The following is a 21,042-nucleotide window of genomic DNA, read 5'->3' on the forward strand; positions in this document are numbered from 1 at the left end:
GAATCTACAACCAGAGGAAGCAATAGTAAACTAAAGATGAATATTGATGATCTTCCTCAGCATCTGTTGGTTGAAATCCTTTGTCGACTTCCTTGCAGTAAAATCGTTTTTCAGTGCAAGTGTGTGTCCAGACGTTGGTTTGCTCTAATCTCAGATACTTCCGCTTTGTATCTCTGCAAAAATGCGCAACTGATGATGTATTGGTTGAAAGAGACGCTGATATGGATGCGATATTATTCTATTTCAGTAATCTGAAACAAGGACGGTATTTGATTTGGGATTATTTTGTCATGGCTGCACTTCCGGCCAAGTGCATATCACGCAATTTATCTCTCAGTTTCCTTCCTTGTTTTGATCAGATCACACTTACAAAACCACGCATTTTAGGGACATATAATGACTTAATCTTGTGCTCAACCGCTTGGGAAGAATATTACTACATCTGCAATCCATACACCAGGCAACGGTTGCTCTTCCTCCCACTCCTCAAGTTCATAGTGGATCAGCAATAACGGGAACGGGAACGGGATTCATGTGCGACCATCCCTACTACAACCATGAGGAACTCGTCGGTAATCGAACAAGTTCTAATAACATCAAGCTTAATGCTGAGTATAGGTACAGGGTCGTGCGAATTACTGCAGTTCAAGAGAATTACTTGGAGTTCACAGTGGAAATCTACTCTTCTGAGACTGGTGAATGGAGATAGTCAGTTATATTGAGCTCCGGAGAATATAGTTTTCTTCCTTATGCTTGTACTCCAGGCGTTGCTTACAATGGAATGTTGTACACTGGATGTTTTCTGAAGGCCTTCTTATAAAAGAAAGAATGATTTTCTTTGATTTCTTAAAAAGGTTAAATCTTAATTATAATTGTACAACAATATATATAAGGAGATTGACTCCTTGATTTACGCCACAATTGGCGCCACAATTGGAGGGAGACAAACTAAAGTGGAGGGAGACAAACTAAAGTAACTAAAGTGGAGAGGCAAAGTGGATCCAATAAGGAATCCAATAAAGAACAAGTCAACACTCCCCCTCAAGTTGGTGCATGGATGTTGCACATGCCCAACTTGTCTAGAAACCTGGAGAACTTGTTACTCGAAACCGCCTTAGTGAGAATATCTGCTACTTGATCGTCCGTTCCTATGGGAGGAACCTCAATTACTTTGCTATTTAGCTTCTTCTTAATAAAGAACCTGTCAACCTCTACATGCTTGGTCCTATCATGTTGCACTGGATTATGAGCAATATCACGAGCAACTTTATTATCACAAAATAACTTCATCGGCTGACCACATTTGACCCCCACATCTTGTAATAGAAACTTAAGCCACAAGAGTTCACAAATACCGAGTGCCATGCCTCTAAATTCGGCTTCTGCGCTTGTCCTTGATACAACATTCTGCTTCTTACTTCTCCATGTTACTAGATTTCCCCCAACAAAGGTAAAATACCCGGATGTCGAGCGCCTATCATCCGTTGATCCGGCCCAGTCAGCATCCGTATAGCACTCAATTCTGAAATGCCCATTTCTTCGAAATAAAATTCCTTTACCAGGGCTTCCTTTCAAGTAACTCAATATTCTCATAACTGCACTCATGTGTTGTTCTCCCGAATTGTGCATATATTGACTAATTACACTTAAGGCATGAGCAAGATCCGGCCTAGTGTGAGCCAAGTACATCAATCTTCCCACTAACCTTTGATACCTCCCTTTATCAATCAATCCTTGGTTCTGATCAATACCCAACTTCATCCCTTCGGCCAACGGAGTAGACACTGGCTTGCACGCTGTCATGCCAGTTTCTTTCAACAAGTCAAGAACATACTTCCTTTGTGATAGAAATATCCCAGACTTGCACCTCGACACCTCAATCCCAAGAAAATATTTCAAAGAACCAAGATCTTTCATTTCAAATTCTGTGGACAAATAATTTTTCAAGGCTGCTTGCTCAACAGGATCATTACCAGTAACCACCATATCATCCACATATACGATGAGAGCTGTAACCTTTTCATTCCTGCGTTTCAGGAATAACGTGTGATCCCAATTACTTTGCATATACCCGAATGCTCTCATGGATTTGGTAAATCTACCAAACCAGGCTCTTGGAGACTGCTTCAATCCATACAATGATTTCTTGAGCCTACATACCTTTTGTTTCCGTATGTCCGGATCACTCTGCCCTGGTGGAAGGTCCATGTAAATCTCCTCAGTTAGATCTCCATGGAGGAATGCATTTTTCACATCGAACTGTTGCAAAGACCAATCTAGATTTGCTGCTAAGGAAAGTAGAACACGAACTGTATTAATCTTTGCCACTGGTGCGAAGGTATCAGTGTAGTCGATGCCATATTTCTGTGTATACCCCTTTGCCACCAATCTTGCCTTAAAGCGATCTACCGTTCCATCTGCTTTGTATTTGACCGTATAAACCCATTTGCATCCCACGGACTTCTTTCCGGCTGGCAAGTCTGTTATTTCCCAGGTAGCATTCTTCTTCAACGATCTTAATTCTTCGTTCATTGCATCTTTCCAGCGGGAATCTGCTAAGGCCTCCTGCACACTGTTAGGAATAGATACAGTAGATAATTGATATACAAATGACTTATTTGATTCTGACAGGTGACAGGTAGACACATAATTGTTTAGTGGGTATCTCACTCTTGAATCGGAATTTGGCTCACTCAAGGAATACTTGTGTTTACACTTAGGATCTGCCTCGTAAGTGGGTTTGGGAATACCTCGATTAATACGCTCTAGAAGGCGACGGAGTGGAGTTGCATCCGGTGTAGAAGACGATTGGTTATGAGAATTAAGATAAGATGAGTTTATACTTGGATCGGATATAACATCAGAAGGAAAAGGATGTTCTTCCTCCTCCTGCAATGTTTGCTGCTCCTCAGGGACCTGCTCAGTAGACTGATGACCAGAGCACACGGGTTGCTGCCCGTCGCCAGATGTCGTGAGCTGATCACCATGACACGTGGACTGCTGCCCTTCTCTAGGTGCTGTGTACTCCAGACGTGATGACTGCAATGGTTGCTTTTCATGTAGCTCATTTCTAGCCACATGAGAGTAATCAAGGGTCAAAACTTCAGTATTATCTCGGGTCAGAACTTCACTACTTCTGTACTCCCCCTGAAGTGAGGACGTGGGGGATCCAAAAAACATTTCATTCTCATGGAAAATCACATCCTGAGTAATAAACATCTTTTTACTCGAAGGATGATAACAACGATATCCTTTCTGGGTAGTAGCATAACCCAAAAAAACACAACGAATGGCTCGAGGCTCAAGTTTATTATGCCGTTGATGGGGATGGAGGTGAACAAAAGCAACACACCCCAAGGTCCGTGGGGGAAGATTGGGAGTCGATGGACTGCTAGTCTGAGATGTGAGCGCCTAAAATGGTGTATGGAAGTTGATAGTACGAGAAGGAAGACGATTAATAAGATAAGCTGCGGACGTTAGCGCCTCTCCCCAATAATGTAGAGGCAGATGTGCCTCAATGAGCGAAGCACGAACCATTTCTAACAGGTGTCTATTTTTGCGTTCAGCAACCCCATTCTGTTGAGGAGTATATGGGCACGTGGTCTGATGAACAATACCATGCAGTTCTAGGAAGGAACGAAGTTCCATATTAACATATTCACCACCATTGTCACTTCTAAGAACCTGGATATTCTGATTGTATTGCACAGCAACCATTTTATGGAACCTTTGAAAGGCCGAACTAACTTCGCTTTTCGATTTTAACAAAATAACCCAAGTCATTCTGGTGCAATCGTCAATAAAAGTAACAAACCAGTGAGCACCACCGAGAGTAGGTATTTTTGACGGTCCCCATACATCAGAATGCACTATCATAAAAGGAATGATACTTTTATTGGAACTGGGAGGAAATGAGGTTCGATGGCTCTTAGCCATTTCACAAACATCACACTTGAATTGAGAAACATCAGTCTTGACAAACAAACTAGGAAATAACTTATGTAGATAGCGAAAGGAAGCATGCCCAAGGCGCCTGTGCCACATCCAGATGTCCGACACTTTATTAGTATCCCCATGAGAATCATCAACAGAAAGAGCTTGAGTCAGCAAGCTAGAACTACTGGTGGTCAATTCCAAGTAATAAAGTTTTCCTCTTCTAATACCATAACCAATCGTCTTCCGCGCCCGGATGTCCTTAAAAACACAAAAATAGGGCCAAAAAATAACCAAACATTGTAAGGCAAGTAGATAATTGATATACAAATGACTTATTTGATTCTGACAGGTGACAGGTAGACACATAATTGTTTAGTGGGTATCTCACTCTTGAATCGGAATTTGGCTCACTCAAGGAATACTTGTGTTTACACTTAGGATCTGCCTCGTAAGTGGGTTTGGGAATACCTCGATTAATACGCTCTGGAAGGCGACGGAGTGGAGTTGCATCCGGAATCAATTATCCATGTATTATTCATAACAGAAGTAGAGGTACTTAGTGCCTTACCATCACTACCTGCCGCAGCAATCATGGGAGATGCCTTGTCTGCGATTTGGTCCGAATCATTCTTGGTTTCTGCAACAGAGGATCGAGACTTGTTGCACCGAGGATCACGGGTCCTATCCCAATTCTCGGGATATCCAATCAGCTCAAAACAGCGACTCTTGGAGTGTCCTGGCATGCCACAGTGTGGGCACTTACCTTGAGGACGATCTCGGCTTGGCTGGCTAGTCCGAGTTTGTCCTGGCCGATTTTGTGACCCTTCTCGGTTAGGCCCATAAGGTGATCCACGGGCCTTTGCTGCCATGGCAGCGGGTTCACTCTTGTCAACCTCCGTCTTCATTGCTTCCTTCCGATCGGCTTCACGACGAACATATGCATAAGAAGCCTGAAGGCCAAGTGGGGGATCCTTCCGTAGCACTTCTCCACGCACCTGATCAAACCCATCATCGAGACCACCAAGAAACACATAGACTCGTTGTCTCTCAGTGGATTTTTGAAACACCTTGATGTCATTTTCACACTCCATGGATACTTTATTAAAGTGATCCAATTCTTGGAAAATCTCAGTTAGCTCCCCAAAATAGGTAGCCAAAGGTCGGCCATTCTGACGAAGACGTGATGCCTTCTGATTCAACGAATAAATTCTAGCCTCGTCATTCTCATCGAAGTATGCTGCCTTAAGGGAGTCCCAAATCTCCTTCGATGTAGACAGCCTAATGTACCGTTTCATAATCTCAGGCTTTATTGAAGACAAAAGCCAACTCTTAATTTTTTGATCTTCAGAGAACCAATCATCATATTTAGGATCATCTTCGTTAGGTGCCTTGATAGACCCACGAAGATATCCCATCTTCTTCCTTCCAGCAATATGGATTTGAATGAGAGGAGCCCATAAATCATAGTTCTTTTCATCCAAAACCATACCAATATTAAAGCTTGAATTCTCTGACTGCACCATAATTGGAGCGGCCGCTGGAACAATCTGAGAACCAGCTCCCTTTTCTTCAGCCATCTCTCTTGCTGTCGGTATAGCCTAAAACCTGCAGCGTTGATGGGATTCTGGAACAATACGGACAGACTAACAAAACAGGGGCAGCAACAACTTCACAATTGCTCGCTGCAATTGATCAAGAACACGGCAGAAGAGAAAAAAAAAACGATAAGAGAATGCTAGCTCTGATACCAAAAAGAAAGAATGCTTTTCTTTGATTTCTAAAAAAGGTTAAATCTTAATTACAATTGTACAACAATATATATAAGGAGATTGACTCCTTGATTTACGCCACAATTGGCGCCACAATTGGAGGGAGACAAACTAAAGTGGAGGGAGACAAACTAAAGTAACTAAAGTGGAGAGGCAAAGTGGATCCAATAAGGAATCCAATAAAGAACAAGTCAACACTTATTGGGGTGGATCCGTTCAACAACATAAACAGCAGTATTTCAAGCGGTGCTAATACTACTGGTGACATTGTCGTCAACAACGAATCATGTCGTTTCGTTCAATTCCATAAGCCCGAATACAACATTGAATATGTTTAGTGCCTAGGTGTGTGCCAGGGGCGTCTGCGGATGTGCCATTACGATATGGAGGATCCCTACATGTGTGTTTTGGAGTTGAAAGAAGTCGAAGAAGATGATCAGAAGGCGGATGGAATTGCAGGCAGATTGATGAAATGGTGTTTGATAAAAAAGCTTGTCCTGGACGAAATGGTTGCGGAAAATCCAGACATTGCTAAATGGCCGGCAGCGGCAGGATGGTGGTGGTTAGCTAGTGTGCGGGCTTTTGACCCAAAACGGCGAGGATATTTTGTATTTACGTTTGGATGAAGATATTGTAGCATGCAACTTTCGTACAAGAACTTGGTTCACGAGACAGAGAACAGATAGTGAGTTCCATCCTTGGGCAAAGGCAAATGCCTTCCCGCTTTCTCTCAAACGTTGGCCTACACCACTTCCTAATTGAACTACTCTCATTATTTCCAATCCAAGTGCAATTGTCGACAATTTTTTTGGGCTTAAAATGAGTAATTGTAGCCTTCTCTGCTTAGTGATTTGTTCTCTGCTTTGTTTGATAATTGGGGCAGTGTGATTGGACCTACATATATATAGCACATTGGTCTGCCTAATCATGTGTGCATTCTCTACTTTTGTAACTTATATTATATTGTGTTTATTTATTAAAAACTATTAAAGATTTAACAAAAAGGCTCAGTCTCGACTCACGCAGCTATATATAAGGGATAGGGAGATTGAACGACAACCCTACAAGTAACAATATTGGAATCCACCAGAGAAATTAAGTAAACGTCAAAAATATTGATTGAAAATAAGATGGTAAACCACTAAATGCAACACCATGAGTTGCCTTAAATAAAAAATAAAGAAATCCCAAAACAGTACGAAACCCTAGGTTCTAAAATATTCATAAACTTAGCTAACAAGAAAACAATAAAAATCATAGCTAAAATCATATTAGGAAAATAATATCCTAATAAATAACTTATTCTTCAAAATATAAAATAAAACATTAAATTAAATACAAATCTTGACTGACTAATAATTACTTCAAACTTCCTCAATCAATTAGAAAATCTCAATAATATGCCTTACTTCTTTCCTAGCACCATAATTGACATTTAATTAGAATTTTCCTTTATTACACGATTTCCTTCTAATTTTGAGCAACTCTATTTTAATTACTTTGAAATAAAAGGCACATCATCCTCTTTTCATTGGTCGATGTGGGATTGGGATGTTACAGAAGGCATTAAAGAAGAGTCATGGAAAGTTTTATCTAACCCAAAAAAAAAAAAAAAAACTCACCCGCAGAAGGAATATTATGTTGGTCAAAGATGATCTTGAAAATGATGAGAGTAGGGTTTGATTGTCGAGCATCAGACCCTTTAATATTAATATTTTGTATGGTAGCCTATATTTTTTTTAATTTTCTTTTGGGTGGCATACTGGGAACAGTATATTATTACATTATGGCTCAACAAGCTACTTCTAAATGAAGAAATATGCTAAGTATAGTTGCCCACGAACCTATGACCGTCAACTATTAATATGCAAGTGCAGTTTCTACTACATCAATCGTTGAACGTCATCCGCGTTCTGGCGATGACTATTCCAATCACTTCTCATAGCTCAAAGAAGTATATAAATGTTGCATATTAAATCCAACTTTGTTTCCAAGCGGACATTCTTCTTCACTACTCTAGCTGACTTGATAATGTCGATGAACTCCGGCTAATCAAAGAAAAATGAGCATAAAAGAATCAGTCACCGAAGTTGAAGGGAAACCAGACAGGTAACTGAGACAAGGAAGAAAGAAAAAAATACCATTTATCACTTTATAGAAGAATGCAAGGCTCATGAAATAATTATTTAACTGAGCTTAGAAAAGGAGACAATATTATAACGGTAACTTTCTCAATTGTAAGATTGCTCTGTGCATATACCTTTACTATAAATTTCAAATTTAAGCACAAGAGACACGTCTTCTAAATAGAAAGTCCCAAGTTCGAATTCACTTTCCTATAAGTATCGTAACTATTCAGAAAAAAATAACTGCACAAGACCCAGGCCACAGCTTACTCGCAAGAACAAATAAGGATAACTTTCATTGAAACAAGAAACCATATAAAACATAACAATGCTTCACCCATCCCACACTTACTTCCTGAGTCTGAGCAGGGCTTGCAACCTTCCGAGTTCCAATTGCCCAAATTGGTTCATAAGCCAAAACAATGTTCTCCCAGCTTGATACTCATTCTGAAAGAAAAGGAAAGGGTTAGTCAGCTAGTACACATACCAATCAGGAAAAAGCGTAAAAGGAAAATTCAGACAACGTAAATCCTGCAAACTTTAAACCCAGACAGAAGTATAAACTAGAGATCCTAGAACCAAATCATCACAAAAGGAATGCCTGGGCACATCGCCAAAAAATAAAAAAACTACTACTAAAACAAAGAACATATGAGAATCTTGCTTTGTCAGTGTCAAACAAGTACCTGCGATTGCTTTTGTTTGTGCAGCAACAACAGCCACTGTCGATCCTGTTTCTCGTTGCTCAAGAGTCTCCCCAACACAAGCAATAACTTTTAAGCCTTGAGAAAGTGCTTAAGCAACCTTGTCACCAACAAAATGCGTGGACAAGGAGAACCGCAAGAACGATACTTGATTGTGTGAAGATGTATTCAACCACAGAAAGTGAAGAACTAAAGATAAAATTTGATCACTTGTTACCTCATTGGACTCATTTAGAACAAGTCTTCTTTCAGAATGACCAACAATGACCCACGGAATGCCCAAATTCACCAGCATCTCCGCACCGAGCAAACAAGAAACTGGTCATTTTGTGAACAATTACTCGTTCGCTAAACTTCATGCCTAGCAGTTTAATACAAACATACCTAACCTCTCCGTAAAAGCACTACCTTTGCGAACCCAACAGTTCTGTGACACAACATGGAAATCAGACCACAATAAACTTTTCACAAAAGCAAGAAACACAAATGGAGGGCTCTCAACAACCTCTGCAATAAAGGAAAGCACAACTAAATCAAACATTGAAATACTTGCACAACACCATGAGCTTAAAAAACAACAATATATAGTATATACAACTAGAAAAGCTATCCCTTGTTAAGAAAGTACAATTACTTTATGTGAAGAAATGTAAATGATTACAAGAACAAATTAATTACAAGAACAAATTAAAGTCTAAAACTTACCCACAATATCTTCTGAAGGGAGTTCAGCTTCATTCAGAGTGGTGACAATCTTCTTCACCTCTGCAGTTCTTCCATTCTGCAACAAAAGAAAAAAGGAAAAAAAGGAAAAAAAAAAACCAAAAATCACAGCTTAATCACAGAATCAAATCTAACAGTAGGAATCATAAAATAACAGAGACATACGCATTTCCAGTTGCCACCGACGAAGAGTTTTCTGTCCATCTTCTCTTTAACCGTGATTAATAGCTAAAATTGAAAATCAGGGCTCTTGGTTTTTTTTTTTTTTTTTTGTTTTTTGGACTGACAAATTAATTTTTCTTTTTGGTCAATCGACTGACAAGGCTATTACATTATATATTTGTTGTACGATTGTGACAATCCATTAGTTTTTTATTATAAAAATAATTTTGATGAAGAAAAGAAGGCTGCAGGAGGAGCCTTTTTTGTTATTCTTATCGTTAGGCATGCCTATGTGTCTATTACTCTATTCCACTTCCCTAGGCCTCTTCACTTCCCTAGGCATGTCTCTCTGTGTCCATTCCACTTCCCCAGACAACCACCACACCCCTCATTCACATTGGACCCAGTCTTCAAGTCACATGAGTTTGTCCTCTTGAAGTGAGGTTCTTTCTTCAAAGGACTAGGGCGGCAACCGTTCCCTATAAATAGAGAAAACTTCATTTACAAATTAAACCTACCCAACATGCTGCCAAAGCATTCCTTGAAATTTTTCATGTACTTTTCTTAGGCCTTTCAAGTATTGTTATCACCAATCTTTCTTCTTCGAAGATCATGTGCATATCCAATTTTATCGGCTCATTTAGTATATCACCCAAGTTCTTGTTTCTCTAGCAAGATTCTTGGAGCACCATTTTGACCACCATAACTCTGTGAGAGCCTCCTAATTTATTGTTCGAATTTGTTTTTGTTATGATTTCTCGTTCCTGAGGTAGGAGAACCTATGGCCGTGATATGTTCTTTCTTCAGCCACAATCGCTTTGAAGAAGTCTAGATCTAAGCACACCACTCACCATCCGTATCACTCACTTGCATGACCATCTGTACTCAGTGACTCGGTGTAAAAATTCTGGCAAATAGAAAAATAATTGTGATACTTTGCTCACAAGCACAAAGTATATTAAGACAGGTGAGAAGCTTTCTTCAGCCGTATTAATAGCCACACACTTTGAATTCATATTAAAAATATTTATTTTTTCTGTGGGAATCACAGAAGTTGACCTTGAGATTTAAGTTTGCTGGAAAGAAATTGAAAAGCCTTGTTATGTAAGTGAAAGAGAAAATCTAAGATACAAGGGTACAATTTCAACAACAAAATATACAAGGGTACAAGATCAGTGAGTAAAAGCTAGAAAGGGAGCACCAACAAAAGAAAACAATTACATCCCAACATAAGGAGTTAACTCAGATCAAGAGATGAACACTGCATTAATCTGAAAATAGTCTGTTTCTAAGCTATACACCCTCTGATTACAAGTTATCATTTTCAACATGACTTCTTCTAATCCAATCGAGAACTTGCTTCTTAGACCGAAACTGGTGTCCTTCCGGGCTTATATACAGCTGCAAGAGAAGTTAAGGCATGACCAATGTTAGTTTTGGTCCATTTATGAAAGCAATTACATATATTGATTATAAAATATCAGAAGAGTACCAGGGACGGATCCAGAAATTTTCTTTCCGGGGGTCAACGTCTTAAAGGTTAAAAAATTTATATTCAAAATAACAGACCCATAAAAATAAAATGATAATATTATAATTCATAATTAATTGAAAAAATCATATTACAATTGTCCACGACGAGTTTTCATCTTGCAACTCACTTTCTTTCGAACTACCCACCACATCTCTCGAACTCAAACTACCCACATTATCCGAACTAGAAGTAATTAATGAGAATTTTCTCTTAAAGTATCGTTCTATAATTGTATTTGAAATAACCCCAGTTAAAGAATACAAACTAACAGATACAATCTATTCAAAAAACTCTAATTTATTCAAACTAACCAAAACAAATTCCCAACAACTAATAAAACAAAAAATGCATAAGAATATTCATTAATTATCAAACACAAAAACTAATCCAATTTATCAAGATATAATATAACTAAAGCATATACAATCTAATTAAAAACATCCTAATTTATTCAAACTAACCAATGAGGATATTGTCTGCTAGGATTAGGGTTTTTTTTTTTTAAAAAAAAAAAAAATTTAAAAATTTTAATTTTTGGCAAAAAGATCTTCATAAACATAGCCAAAATAAGCCAGCGCAACCAACAAAAGGAGAAGCAAGCAACAACCAAATGAAGCATAAAGAAAAGAAACACATGCAAAGCTAGGAGGCAGCCAGAACCAAAAGGCGCCAGAGAAAGCCAGCAAAAACAGCTAAACTATAAAATTAAAAAAAGGGTGGGGTTTGAAAAATGGAAAAAACGAGTGAAAACACATTTAGGGATGGGCTCTGTTTCAGTGTTTTTTTTTTAAATTATTTTATTTTATTTATAACTTGAGCCAAAACTACGTCGTTTTGGCCAAGTTTTAAAAAAAATAATAATAATAATAAGTCGAACGACGTCGAAGGAGAGAAAAAAAATTGACGCGCGCTGGAGGAGGACAGCAGCAGCAGCAAGACAGACCAGCAGCCCCTTTGGGGACTTTCATCAAACAGGTTGCAGGGGTCATATTTCCACTCTCTAATGGAGGATTCCAGGGGTTGCAGGGGTCACTTGACCACCCTTGCTCCTCTGTGGATCCGTCCCTGAAGAGTACTAGCAGGGACGGATCCAGAAATTTTCTTTCCGGGGGTCAACGTCTTAAAGGTTAAAAAATTTATATTCAAAATAACAGACCCATAAAAACATTGAACCTCGATTGGTCTTGAACCGGAGTTCCTAAATCTTCCTCGATGGCGTTTCGGTCTTGGTTGATCTTGATCTGCCACAACTGGTGGCTGATGTTGATCAACCACGGTTGGTGGTTGACGTTCATCAGTCGCAGGTGGTGGTTGATCTTGATCCGTTGTGGATGGTGGTTGATCTTGAGAAAAAGCCACCACCATTAGTTGGTCATCTCGTTCCTCAGGCAATGAATTTAGGTCAAAGCGACCAACTACAATTTGAGCTTCTATTGGCTGCGGTATAGCTTGTTGAGTTATTGAGCTCGGTTGGGAGATGATACGCCACTGCACACTGGAGTTCAGCAAGTACAAACATCATAGTCAATAAGATCATCATCATCATCCTTCATTTTCTTACAAGAGCTATATATTGACTTAAATTTGCTCAAGAAAAAAACTTAGAAAAGTGAAGGACAGTGATAGAAAAGTTTCTAATGTGTGTGTTAGAGAAGGTAGTGCTATACCTTTTATACAAGAAAAATGTAGGTCTATACGTTTTCATTAGCCACATCATGTTAGGTTGGTTCAAAGACTATGGACAATTTACACAATTGGCAGGAAAAAAAATGTGATAAATAATTACCTTAAAAATCAAAATTCTCTTCCATGCATGGCACGTTATACATACAATGTAACAAGTATAACAAGTAATGGAAAAAAGAAAAAGGAAAAAATGGATGAGTCTTTTGCTTACTTGTGATAGACGGTTTACACTATTGACATGAAAATATATGGTGTTATGTGATAGATAATTACCTAAAAAATATTTCCATCTTTTTGTGCCTTCTATGTATGGACTGTTATATTCGTTTGCATATAAACTGCTAATGTGTACTAATGTAGTTACAGTAAGGCTACATACAATGTATCAAGTACAACAAATCACATAATATATATACTTCTTTATAAACCAGTATTGGAAAAATAAAATAAGGGAAAATTATAAAATAATAATATTTTTTTTTCGGGGGTATGGTATAAAGAGAAAAAGAGTACTATTCATTAAGGGCTCGTTTGATAACCAATTCAATTTTAGTTTTTATTTTTTATTTTTTATGGTAGAATATAGAGGAAAATGAGAGTGAAGATGAGATTGAGAGAGATGATAAGAGGAGAGGATGGGAGGGAAGAGTAGTAAAAGTGAAAACAATTTCAAATAGATTTCAGTTTTTAGTTTTGTTTTCACTTTTGTTACTTCTTCCTCCCTCCTCCGCTCTCATCTTCCCTCTCAATCTCATCTTCACTCTCATTCTCACTTTCATTCTCCCTATTTTTCCTCTATACTCTGCACAAAAAATAAAAATTAAAAACTAAAAACTAAAATTGAAATGTTTATCAAATGGACCATAAAAAAACTACATATCTTATTTTCCCTTCAATTTTACACTCTCATATTAACTTTTGGCACACACGCTCTCACTATGTATAAGAATGATACAAATCCTCAAATTGGAGTGCCATAAGACAAATTGGGTGTGTCAAACTTACTATACCATTTTCAAATTAATTTGTAGGCATGTAGATTGTGTCCTAACTCATGGCTGTCCATCCTATCAATTTGTGGGCTTTTGAAAAACATGCACAAGCAAAGAAATCAAACGAAAAATACCATGGGCTTAAGAAATGAAAAAATGTTCCTTCTGATTTTCTAATAAACAAACACATCAATATATGTATATTCAATCATTTCCTCAATTAAGACAATATGAAAAGCAAAGATCAAGATGCTTCATCATGATTTACATAGGAAAATACATTAAAGAGAAATCTCTCGATTAACGATATCAAAGCTCGAAATTAAGTAATAAATAATTACAAAAATTATCAAAATTTAGGGTTATTGATAATCATACCTCCTTCGTTCATCTTTTGGCCTTCAGATGCATTTGATGAGTTCACCGTTCTCTCTCTCTCTCTCTCTCTCTCTCTCTCTCTCTCTCTCTCTCTCTCTCTCTCTCTCTCTCTCTCTCTCAATGGAAGCAAATACCTAATTGGTAATTAGAAATGCCCTAGAATACTCTACAGTAATTAGCTTATGGTTAGTTTGCACACATACTAGTGAATAGCTTAGGTCAGTTTTATAAATACAACCGAGGACTCCAGAAGGACAATTTGGTAAAAGTATGGGGTACGTGTCATATGGTATTTGGCGTTTTGATAAATCTTATCTGGTGTTTTGTTATGGACTTTACCTAGCACTCTCGGGTCCACCCTCAACGGTATATAATGATGTGTCAATTCTGATTGGCTATAGTAGGCTTCACTCAGTGTTTGGGATATATTATTGGTAGATCTTATCTGGCATCGTTTTCCTTTGTTAAGATCCCTCAATCCTTATTTGTATATAAGGATGGGGTTGATTATAGCTTAGCTCTTGTGCAGAAAAAGGAAATAAGGGGTTTCACTTCGCTACCATACTAATTTCTTAGTATATCTTATATGGTGCATTTTCCCATCACTAAGATCCATTTTGGATGTTACGTCTTTTGGCTATATCTTTATCTATATCTAACGGGTGTGTCAATTTCATTGAGATTTACTCAAGACATTTGATCTAATAAAAACCATGTTGATTATCTATTTCATGTGTCAGACTTTGGTTTCGAAATCACTTGTTCAACTTGATAACATATGTATTAAGCATCTTAATTGAAACGTGTCGGTCTCAAAGTCATTTTGTCTCATACACATAACCGTTGAGGCGCCAATGTCTGAAAGCACAAACTTTTCAACAACAAGCATGATAAATCGTTTTCTATAATATACGTATAAATTACACCAACTGCGAACAATTAGCAGTTGACCTCCAATCATTCAAATTCTTGCGGTTATCTCTTAGATGATTTTTGGGTCTAAGATAAGTTGAGTCTTAGCATCAACCTAACATGACAATCAATGATGTAGTCGACCTAAAGGATGCAAGGCGAGAATGGGCAAGATTAGTGAGCAATCCCACGTACGTCATTCGGAGAGGGAAATGCGAAGTGTCATATATGTGTGAGCACTTGTTAGAAGTATGCCTCAGAGGCAATCATGAGATGTAAATTCTAAGGATATTTCCACTTAATTAATTAAGGGCATGATGTTGTTTTGAGTAATCGTCTTAGTTATTTACTTAACCAACAAGTTCATGGATTGTGAGACATAGAAAGTGATTTAAAGAAGTTAAGTTTAGGAAACCTTTCTATACCATGTCCACATCCTAAAGAGTTCGTGGTCATATGATAATCAACTGGGTATTGATAATCCGCAAAGACTATCATTCACTATATCTGCTCAATGATGAGGATGACTGGTCTCAAGTCATTCGTGTGGAGACACTAAGATAAGTGTATGGGTGTTCAATTGAGAATGAATTCATTGAATGTGATCAACATAGAGAACTTGAATGAAAGTTTTACTTACATGTCAATCATGATCTCTCAAGTTAGAATAACGTAAATTCCTTAACCTGAGGCACCACGAGTTATGTCATAAAAGCATTATGGGCCCTTAACCATGTTGATTCGTTGTGTTCCTCTGGGCATAACCCAAAGATATGACTAGGGTTCATGTTCAATTCATAGAGACATGTGAATATACAACAAGGGATCTATACCTTCGGTAAATGAAGATAATGTTAAGAAGATGTGATTCAGAAGTCTTTTGTCAAAGCAACGAGCTAGATTAATAATAGAGATTGAGATCATGCTTTAATGAATCACATAAGACTATAAATCACATTATGAGCTTGACATGAATTACATGCCCCAACAGCATGATCAAGAGCATTGTTTTAGAGAAAGACCGTACTATACGGTAATTTCAACTGAATATGTTCACAACCCTATTCTATATTGGCTTGGGCAACCGTGACATGTTGTTAGACATCACTCACGGCTTATGGAAGCCCTAAAAAGAAGATATAATCTAGTTATCATAAAAAGAGAATTAAAAGGGAGTTTTAATTTACAATCGATCAATAAAGAGTTTTGAATCGCTCATTACCTTGCAGATTAGAACATAATAGATCGTATACTGCTAAGGATAGATGAAAGGAAATAAATATGATGTGCATAAACTTATTACTTTAATATAGATTGAATTAATTAAGAGAATGAGGGGAAATGGTACTTTGGACTTAAACTATAACATCAAGTTCAAGGCCCATTGGGTTAGTTAAGACATGTGGGCATATTTGGATGACCACATAAGCCCAAGAGGCCCAATAGAGACCCTATGGCCGGTTTTACATAGAGGGAATTCTGTCTACTTCTTGCAGGTCTGTATAAGTGAACTTTTTCTCTTGAGAAAAGTTAGGATTTTTTAACTAATTTTAAGAGTGGAGTTAGACCACCATCAAGCTCCTCCCACTTAGCCAAAATCGGCCACCCTAGGAAGTGAGCACTAGCATCATCTCCTTCCTAAGTTACATCATATTCTCCATCTTTCTTGGTGTGGAAAAGTTAGAGATCACCTCCATTGATGACTTGGTGAATAAAGAAGGTCTTCCATAAGGTGATCAACTTAAAGGATGTCAACATTGAGTAATGCTTCAAGGGTAAAGCGTTGGGTACGAAAGCCTCGGCCCAAATTTGATCGGGAACCGAGGGATTCGGCCCTACTCTTCTTTTTCAGCCCGTTTGAATTCGAAATGATCAAAACGCCCCACGAACTTAGCCCGACTTGATTTGAAACTTGACCCGGCCCAGCCTGCAATCCGAACTCCTGTCCCATTATACCAACACAGAGCTAACAGTCCAACCGAGTAGGACCTCAGATACAGACACTCAATGTCAGTCCGCGAATCGTCGGGTCAAAATCTGAACCCGACTCGGAGCACGCCCGATCGGCGCCCAAACTATCCTGACTATCGCGCTGGAACCCTAAACTCCGATATACCCCCTGATCCTCTCCTCCGACCGGGCTCCTTTATCGACGCCACGACCAGAACCTCCAATGGTCAAAACGTAAAAGAAGCCCAAAAGCCTCGAAGAGCGCCTGAGCAATCGAAATGTGCAGAGCCAGCTACGTCCGGGTCGGGTATGGAGAATCCAGATGGTGGGGCCGGGCGAGTCAAGCGAAAAGGGTTTGTGGAGCCTCTGGAGAACTGGTTGCCGCAAGGTTGGTCCGTGGAAGAAAGAGTTCGGGCCTCTGGTGCAACAGCTGGGAGTACAGATAGGGTAAGTTTCGGTTTTACAGATTATTGTTAGATTTTCTATGAGCTCAGAAATAGAAATTTCTTATGTTAGTAAGTGTTGGTTTGTTGATGATTAATGCTCGTTTTGGTCACTTCTGTGAAAGAAATGAAGGAAGAGAAGGAACTATAAGATTTGATTAGATTCTCTGTTTTAAACCCATTTTTGTCTCCCATTATGAGAAAAAAAAAAGTATTAAGTAACGTATTGGCAAACAAAATAAATAGGATCCACTTATTTATTTTTGAGCTGATATTGTGTAAATAACCAAAACGACTTCAGTTTAGGGTGTAGAGTTTGGTATTTATGGTTTATATATATTTTGTTTATAGGAGTTTATATTAGATAGCTAATTATTTTGTGTTAAAGATGGTATGCTTTTACCATATTGTTGCAAGGGTTAAAGGTTGATGACCTTTCATCCAATTTTGGTGAAGAAAATCTTCATATCCACTATCTTTAAGCTTAGTGTTGTTCCTTCAAGTTTGTCTACAACTCCTAAGAAGTTATAAACATTAGTGTTATCCTATTTTGGGTATCATTTATGTGATGTTTGCACTGCCAAAAATGCTTCTCACACATTTTGGACTCTTTGGTGGTTTGCTTTCCGAAAACCAACTGTTTTTGGACAAATTCTTTGTTTTGGAATTCAACCCAGTTGCAGAATGCTATTATGCTTTATCCAAAGGAAACACTTTTCTCTGTTTTTAATTTGGTTAGAGGTAAAATAATCACCTACTGGTTCAAGCTACTAATTAGCATTTCTGGCACAATCAGAGCTTTCAAAACATTATTTCTGTTCTGTTCACAATGTCTTCTTTCAATCAGTCCCAATGACACTGTTTGTAATCGTTGGAAAAAAAAAATTAAAATGCTGTATAGAGGGGTCCATGCATTCTGTTGAATAAGAGTGAGTGAAAATGATGCCCTGCACTTGTTATAGCATTTGGAATGAATATTTTGTATAAGGTCAGGATCATGTCTTAGTAATTACTGACATTAAAAGTCTAATAGTTTTTCTTCCCCAAGATGTTTTGGTGCTATTTTAGTAATTGATAAGTATATCAATACCCACTGCCCAAAAAAGTCACATTACTTGTGGTGCTGATATAGAAGGTGATGTACAACTCCTGGCAAAAACAAATGCATATTAATAAAAGTGGGAGGGGGGAAGATCAGTTGACACTAGTGTAAAATATATAGAATTTTGAACCAGTTATTAGCATGTGATAGGATCTTGTTTCCCCAATTTAACCTGTAGATATAATTTTCTTTTCACGCACATATTGTTTCTGTTCGATGCAAGATCGGCAACTATTCCATGAAGAGGGTTAAAGTTTTAGTATAGATGAACTGTTTGACATACATGGTGGGTACTCTTACAACGGTCGGATCGGGAAAATAAAGTCCAACAAAAAGTTATTAAGTGGTGCAGAACACGTTAGTTATGCAAAAGTGTAATTGATCCTGCTTCTAAAGAGTTAACTGATGTATCACAACATTAGCACTCCCCCATTTATTTCCCTAATCTGCATCTTTTTAGGTAAGTACGATTAGAAAGGGAGAAAATTCCCAAGTTTGTGTCCCTGTAGTTCCAATTTCGCCAGTCACTAGCTCATGAACAAAAACAATTGTCCAATGCATGTACAACATTTTTTCAAGAAAACCTTCAAGGTATAAGTGAGCTACATGTTAGATTTACCAGGAAAGATAAAAGGTAGGGAAACCAGAAAGGAAGAAGACTTATGTCCTGTAGATTAGTTTTCCCTCTGTGCAAGTTTTGTTCCAACAACTAAATGGAATGGTAGAGTTCAACAATTGATTTTATACAAAGAAACTGCACTTATTTTTTGTGTGAAAGATTTTTTGCAAGTGGCATAAGATGCTTGTATTTTTAATTGCTACTTGATCTTCAATTTTTTTTACAGTTCCGTTCTTCGCATCAGTTCTGTTTAAATAAATAAAATCCCAAAAATATAAGAACATCGAAGATTGCTTTTGCAGCAATCAAGTCTGAGCAAGGTTTAAATCCTCTGTTTTGCCCAGTATTACGTTGATCCAGTTTCAGGCCGCCGGTTTCGGTCAAAGGTAGAAGTTCTTTACTTTCTGGAAACGGGAACAATTAAAAGGAAGAAAACAACAGAGAATGCCAGTGGTGACAAAACAGTGAGTAAAAAATGACTTCTTATTTGGCCGACAGTGGTTAAAGGTTTTCTTCTATTTTTCTTACTGATATTTTTTTTCCATTTACCTTATTTCTGTCAGTCTGTAGAGGGTTCTGGAAGCCATAAACAAAAGAAGTCTAGCACAAAGCCGAAGAGTTCTGCTTTGAACTTTGATTTTGTCAATGTGCCTGAGAACGTCGTATGGGTTCTTACGGACTCTTCTGCAGGGTCCTGGACACCCTTTATTGGTAACAAAGAGGTGCCTGAATCTACTACACAAGAATGGGCAGCTGCATTCACATCTGCCACATCCCGAAAATATTGATCATTCTCATTGAAAATATTTTGAACCCTCTTTCCATATCACGAGGATGCACCACGAAAAATGGTTATTCTTTTTGCCAACAGACTACACTGACCAATATTAGATCATCTTTCTCCATATTTCCTCCCAACTGATCTTTTTGGAATCTTTTGGATCATACGGACTCATATCATAAGACAGCAGATCTAGTCTACATTGCTTTTTGGTATTTAGTCATTCTGGGTACAGAGCCATTCAAAAGAGTCTTATATTTGCTCTTGATCAAGTTTTTCTTTCTTTCTAAGTAATGTTATTGGCACTCCAAAATAGTCATTAAGCTAGTTGCACTCGTTTGCAAGTTTACGGAGGTGTAAGCATATTTTGGAGTACATATAACATCTCTCCGTTAATTCTCTCTTTACATGTAACTCATGTCTATGTATATCTGTTCCCTTCAGAATTTTGTGTTTGACAGTTCATTCAATAGGCATATGTGATTTTTATGTTTTAGTGAGCACTCTCTTTCATCCTTGTAAAGAAGTGGGTAACGCTAAAGAACACTATTTTTTCGCATCAACGAAGATTAGCGGAAACAAAAACTAATGAATTTTCCCAAGGTGATCTACAACTCAATTCTGTGAGAAATTATGAACTCATGATGTACTCGGTTATATTCGCCAAAGGGAATTTGTTATTGGCACTTTAAAAAAAGTCATCCACTAATAAACGTAAGTAAGAATTTGTATATAAAGAAGTGTATGATGGCTTTCTTGATGTGCCAATAACAGTCTACTCACCTGCAAAGTTCTCAAATTGCCATAGTAAATCAACAAAATATATTGATACTTATTTATGCAAAGCAAAACTATGTCGGACTAGTTGTCATCCAAATATAAAATCATATATCTATAATGGGACAATTTGCTAAAATAATAATAGATTTTTTTTTTTTCCAAAATAGTTGTACTATTTGAAAGTATTTCCCATTTTTCTTCCACGTGCACAAGATTTACAACCAAGTTACCCTGAATACTGAACTCCTCTTACACTCAAGTTCAATTCCCCATTTCTATAAATAGGATTAATGTAAAATAATTTAGACTATCCCTTATATTAAAAAAACAAAAACAAAAACATCTTAAAATAACTTACTTTTGGGTAAAAAGTTAAATTATATGTGTTTTTAATGAAGGACGGGCAAACAACCCCCACCATTATAAAGGTGATATGTCTTTATCT

General features: G+C 37.7%; 3 protein-coding genes across 6 annotated transcripts; 1 reads left to right on the top strand and 2 right to left on the bottom strand.

Annotated features, from left to right (window-relative positions):
- LOC109950003 lies at nt 3,876–5,697 on the bottom strand. The gene is made up of 2 exons (XM_020567383.1): nt 4,505–5,697; nt 3,876–4,194 (listed from the first exon to the last, which is right to left on the bottom strand). Exons 1-2 carry the CDS (start codon nt 5,511–5,513, stop codon nt 4,157–4,159), a joined length of 1,047 nt encoding a protein of 348 aa, XP_020422972.1. The 5' UTR covers nt 5,514–5,697; the 3' UTR covers nt 3,876–4,156.
- On the bottom strand, nt 7,358–9,523 carry LOC18772712 (triosephosphate isomerase, cytosolic). 4 transcript variants are annotated; one of them, XR_002272202.1, is made up of 6 exons: nt 9,424–9,523; nt 9,241–9,316; nt 8,753–9,042; nt 8,518–8,635; nt 8,184–8,278; nt 7,358–7,753 (listed from the first exon to the last, which is right to left on the bottom strand). XR_002272202.1 is itself a non-coding variant. In XM_020566761.1 (4 exons), the coding sequence occupies exons 1-4, from the start codon at nt 9,460–9,462 to the stop codon at nt 8,784–8,786; spliced, it is 285 nt and encodes a 94-aa protein (XP_020422350.1). In that variant the 5' UTR covers nt 9,463–9,523; the 3' UTR covers nt 8,528–8,783. The 4 variants fall into 4 exon arrangements, 1 of the variants encoding a protein (XP_020422350.1); XR_002272201.1 differs by having other exon boundaries at nt 8,518–8,962; XR_002272200.1 differs by having other exon boundaries at nt 8,518–9,042.
- LOC18775035 (methyl-CpG-binding domain-containing protein 5) lies at nt 16,889–20,313 on the top strand. The gene is made up of 3 exons (XM_007206059.2): nt 16,889–17,319; nt 19,381–19,500; nt 19,600–20,313. Exons 1-3 carry the CDS (start codon nt 16,930–16,932, stop codon nt 19,822–19,824), a joined length of 735 nt encoding a protein of 244 aa, XP_007206121.2. The 5' UTR covers nt 16,889–16,929; the 3' UTR covers nt 19,825–20,313.

This window comes from Prunus persica, chromosome G6, assembly GCF_000346465.2.
Source record: "Prunus persica cultivar Lovell chromosome G6, Prunus_persica_NCBIv2, whole genome shotgun sequence".
In the NCBI taxonomy this organism is placed as follows: domain Eukaryota; kingdom Viridiplantae; phylum Streptophyta; class Magnoliopsida; order Rosales; family Rosaceae; genus Prunus; species Prunus persica.

Bases quoted from the DNA above. Each gene is read 5' to 3' on its own strand.
- LOC18772712 (XM_020566761.1), bottom strand. From the start codon at position 9,462: ATGGACAGAAAACTCTTCGTCGGTGGCAACTGGAAATGC. The intron at 9,317-9,423 runs GTATGTCTCTGT...CTTTTGTTGCAG, and splicing joins TCGGTGGCAACTGGAAATGC to AATGGAAGAACTGCAGAGGT. The intron at 9,043-9,240 runs GTAAGTTTTAGA...CCTTTATTGCAG, and splicing joins CCCTTCAGAAGATATTGTGG to AGGTTGTTGAGAGCCCTCCA.
- LOC18775035 (XM_007206059.2), top strand. From the start codon at position 16,930: ATGTCAGTCCGCGAATCGTCGGGTCAAAATCTGAACCCGACTCGGAGC. The intron at 17,320-19,380 runs GTAAGTTTCGGT...TGTTTTGCCCAG, and splicing joins CAGCTGGGAGTACAGATAGG to TATTACGTTGATCCAGTTTC. The intron at 19,501-19,599 runs GTGAGTAAAAAA...TATTTCTGTCAG, and splicing joins ATGCCAGTGGTGACAAAACA to TCTGTAGAGGGTTCTGGAAG.
- LOC109950003 (XM_020567383.1), bottom strand. From the start codon at position 5,513: ATGGCTGAAGAAAAGGGAGCTGGTTCTCAGATTGTTCCAGCGGCCGCT. The intron at 4,195-4,504 runs GTAAGGCACTAA...TGTGTTTTTAAG, and splicing joins TGCTGCGGCAGGTAGTGATG to GACATCCGGGCGCGGAAGAC.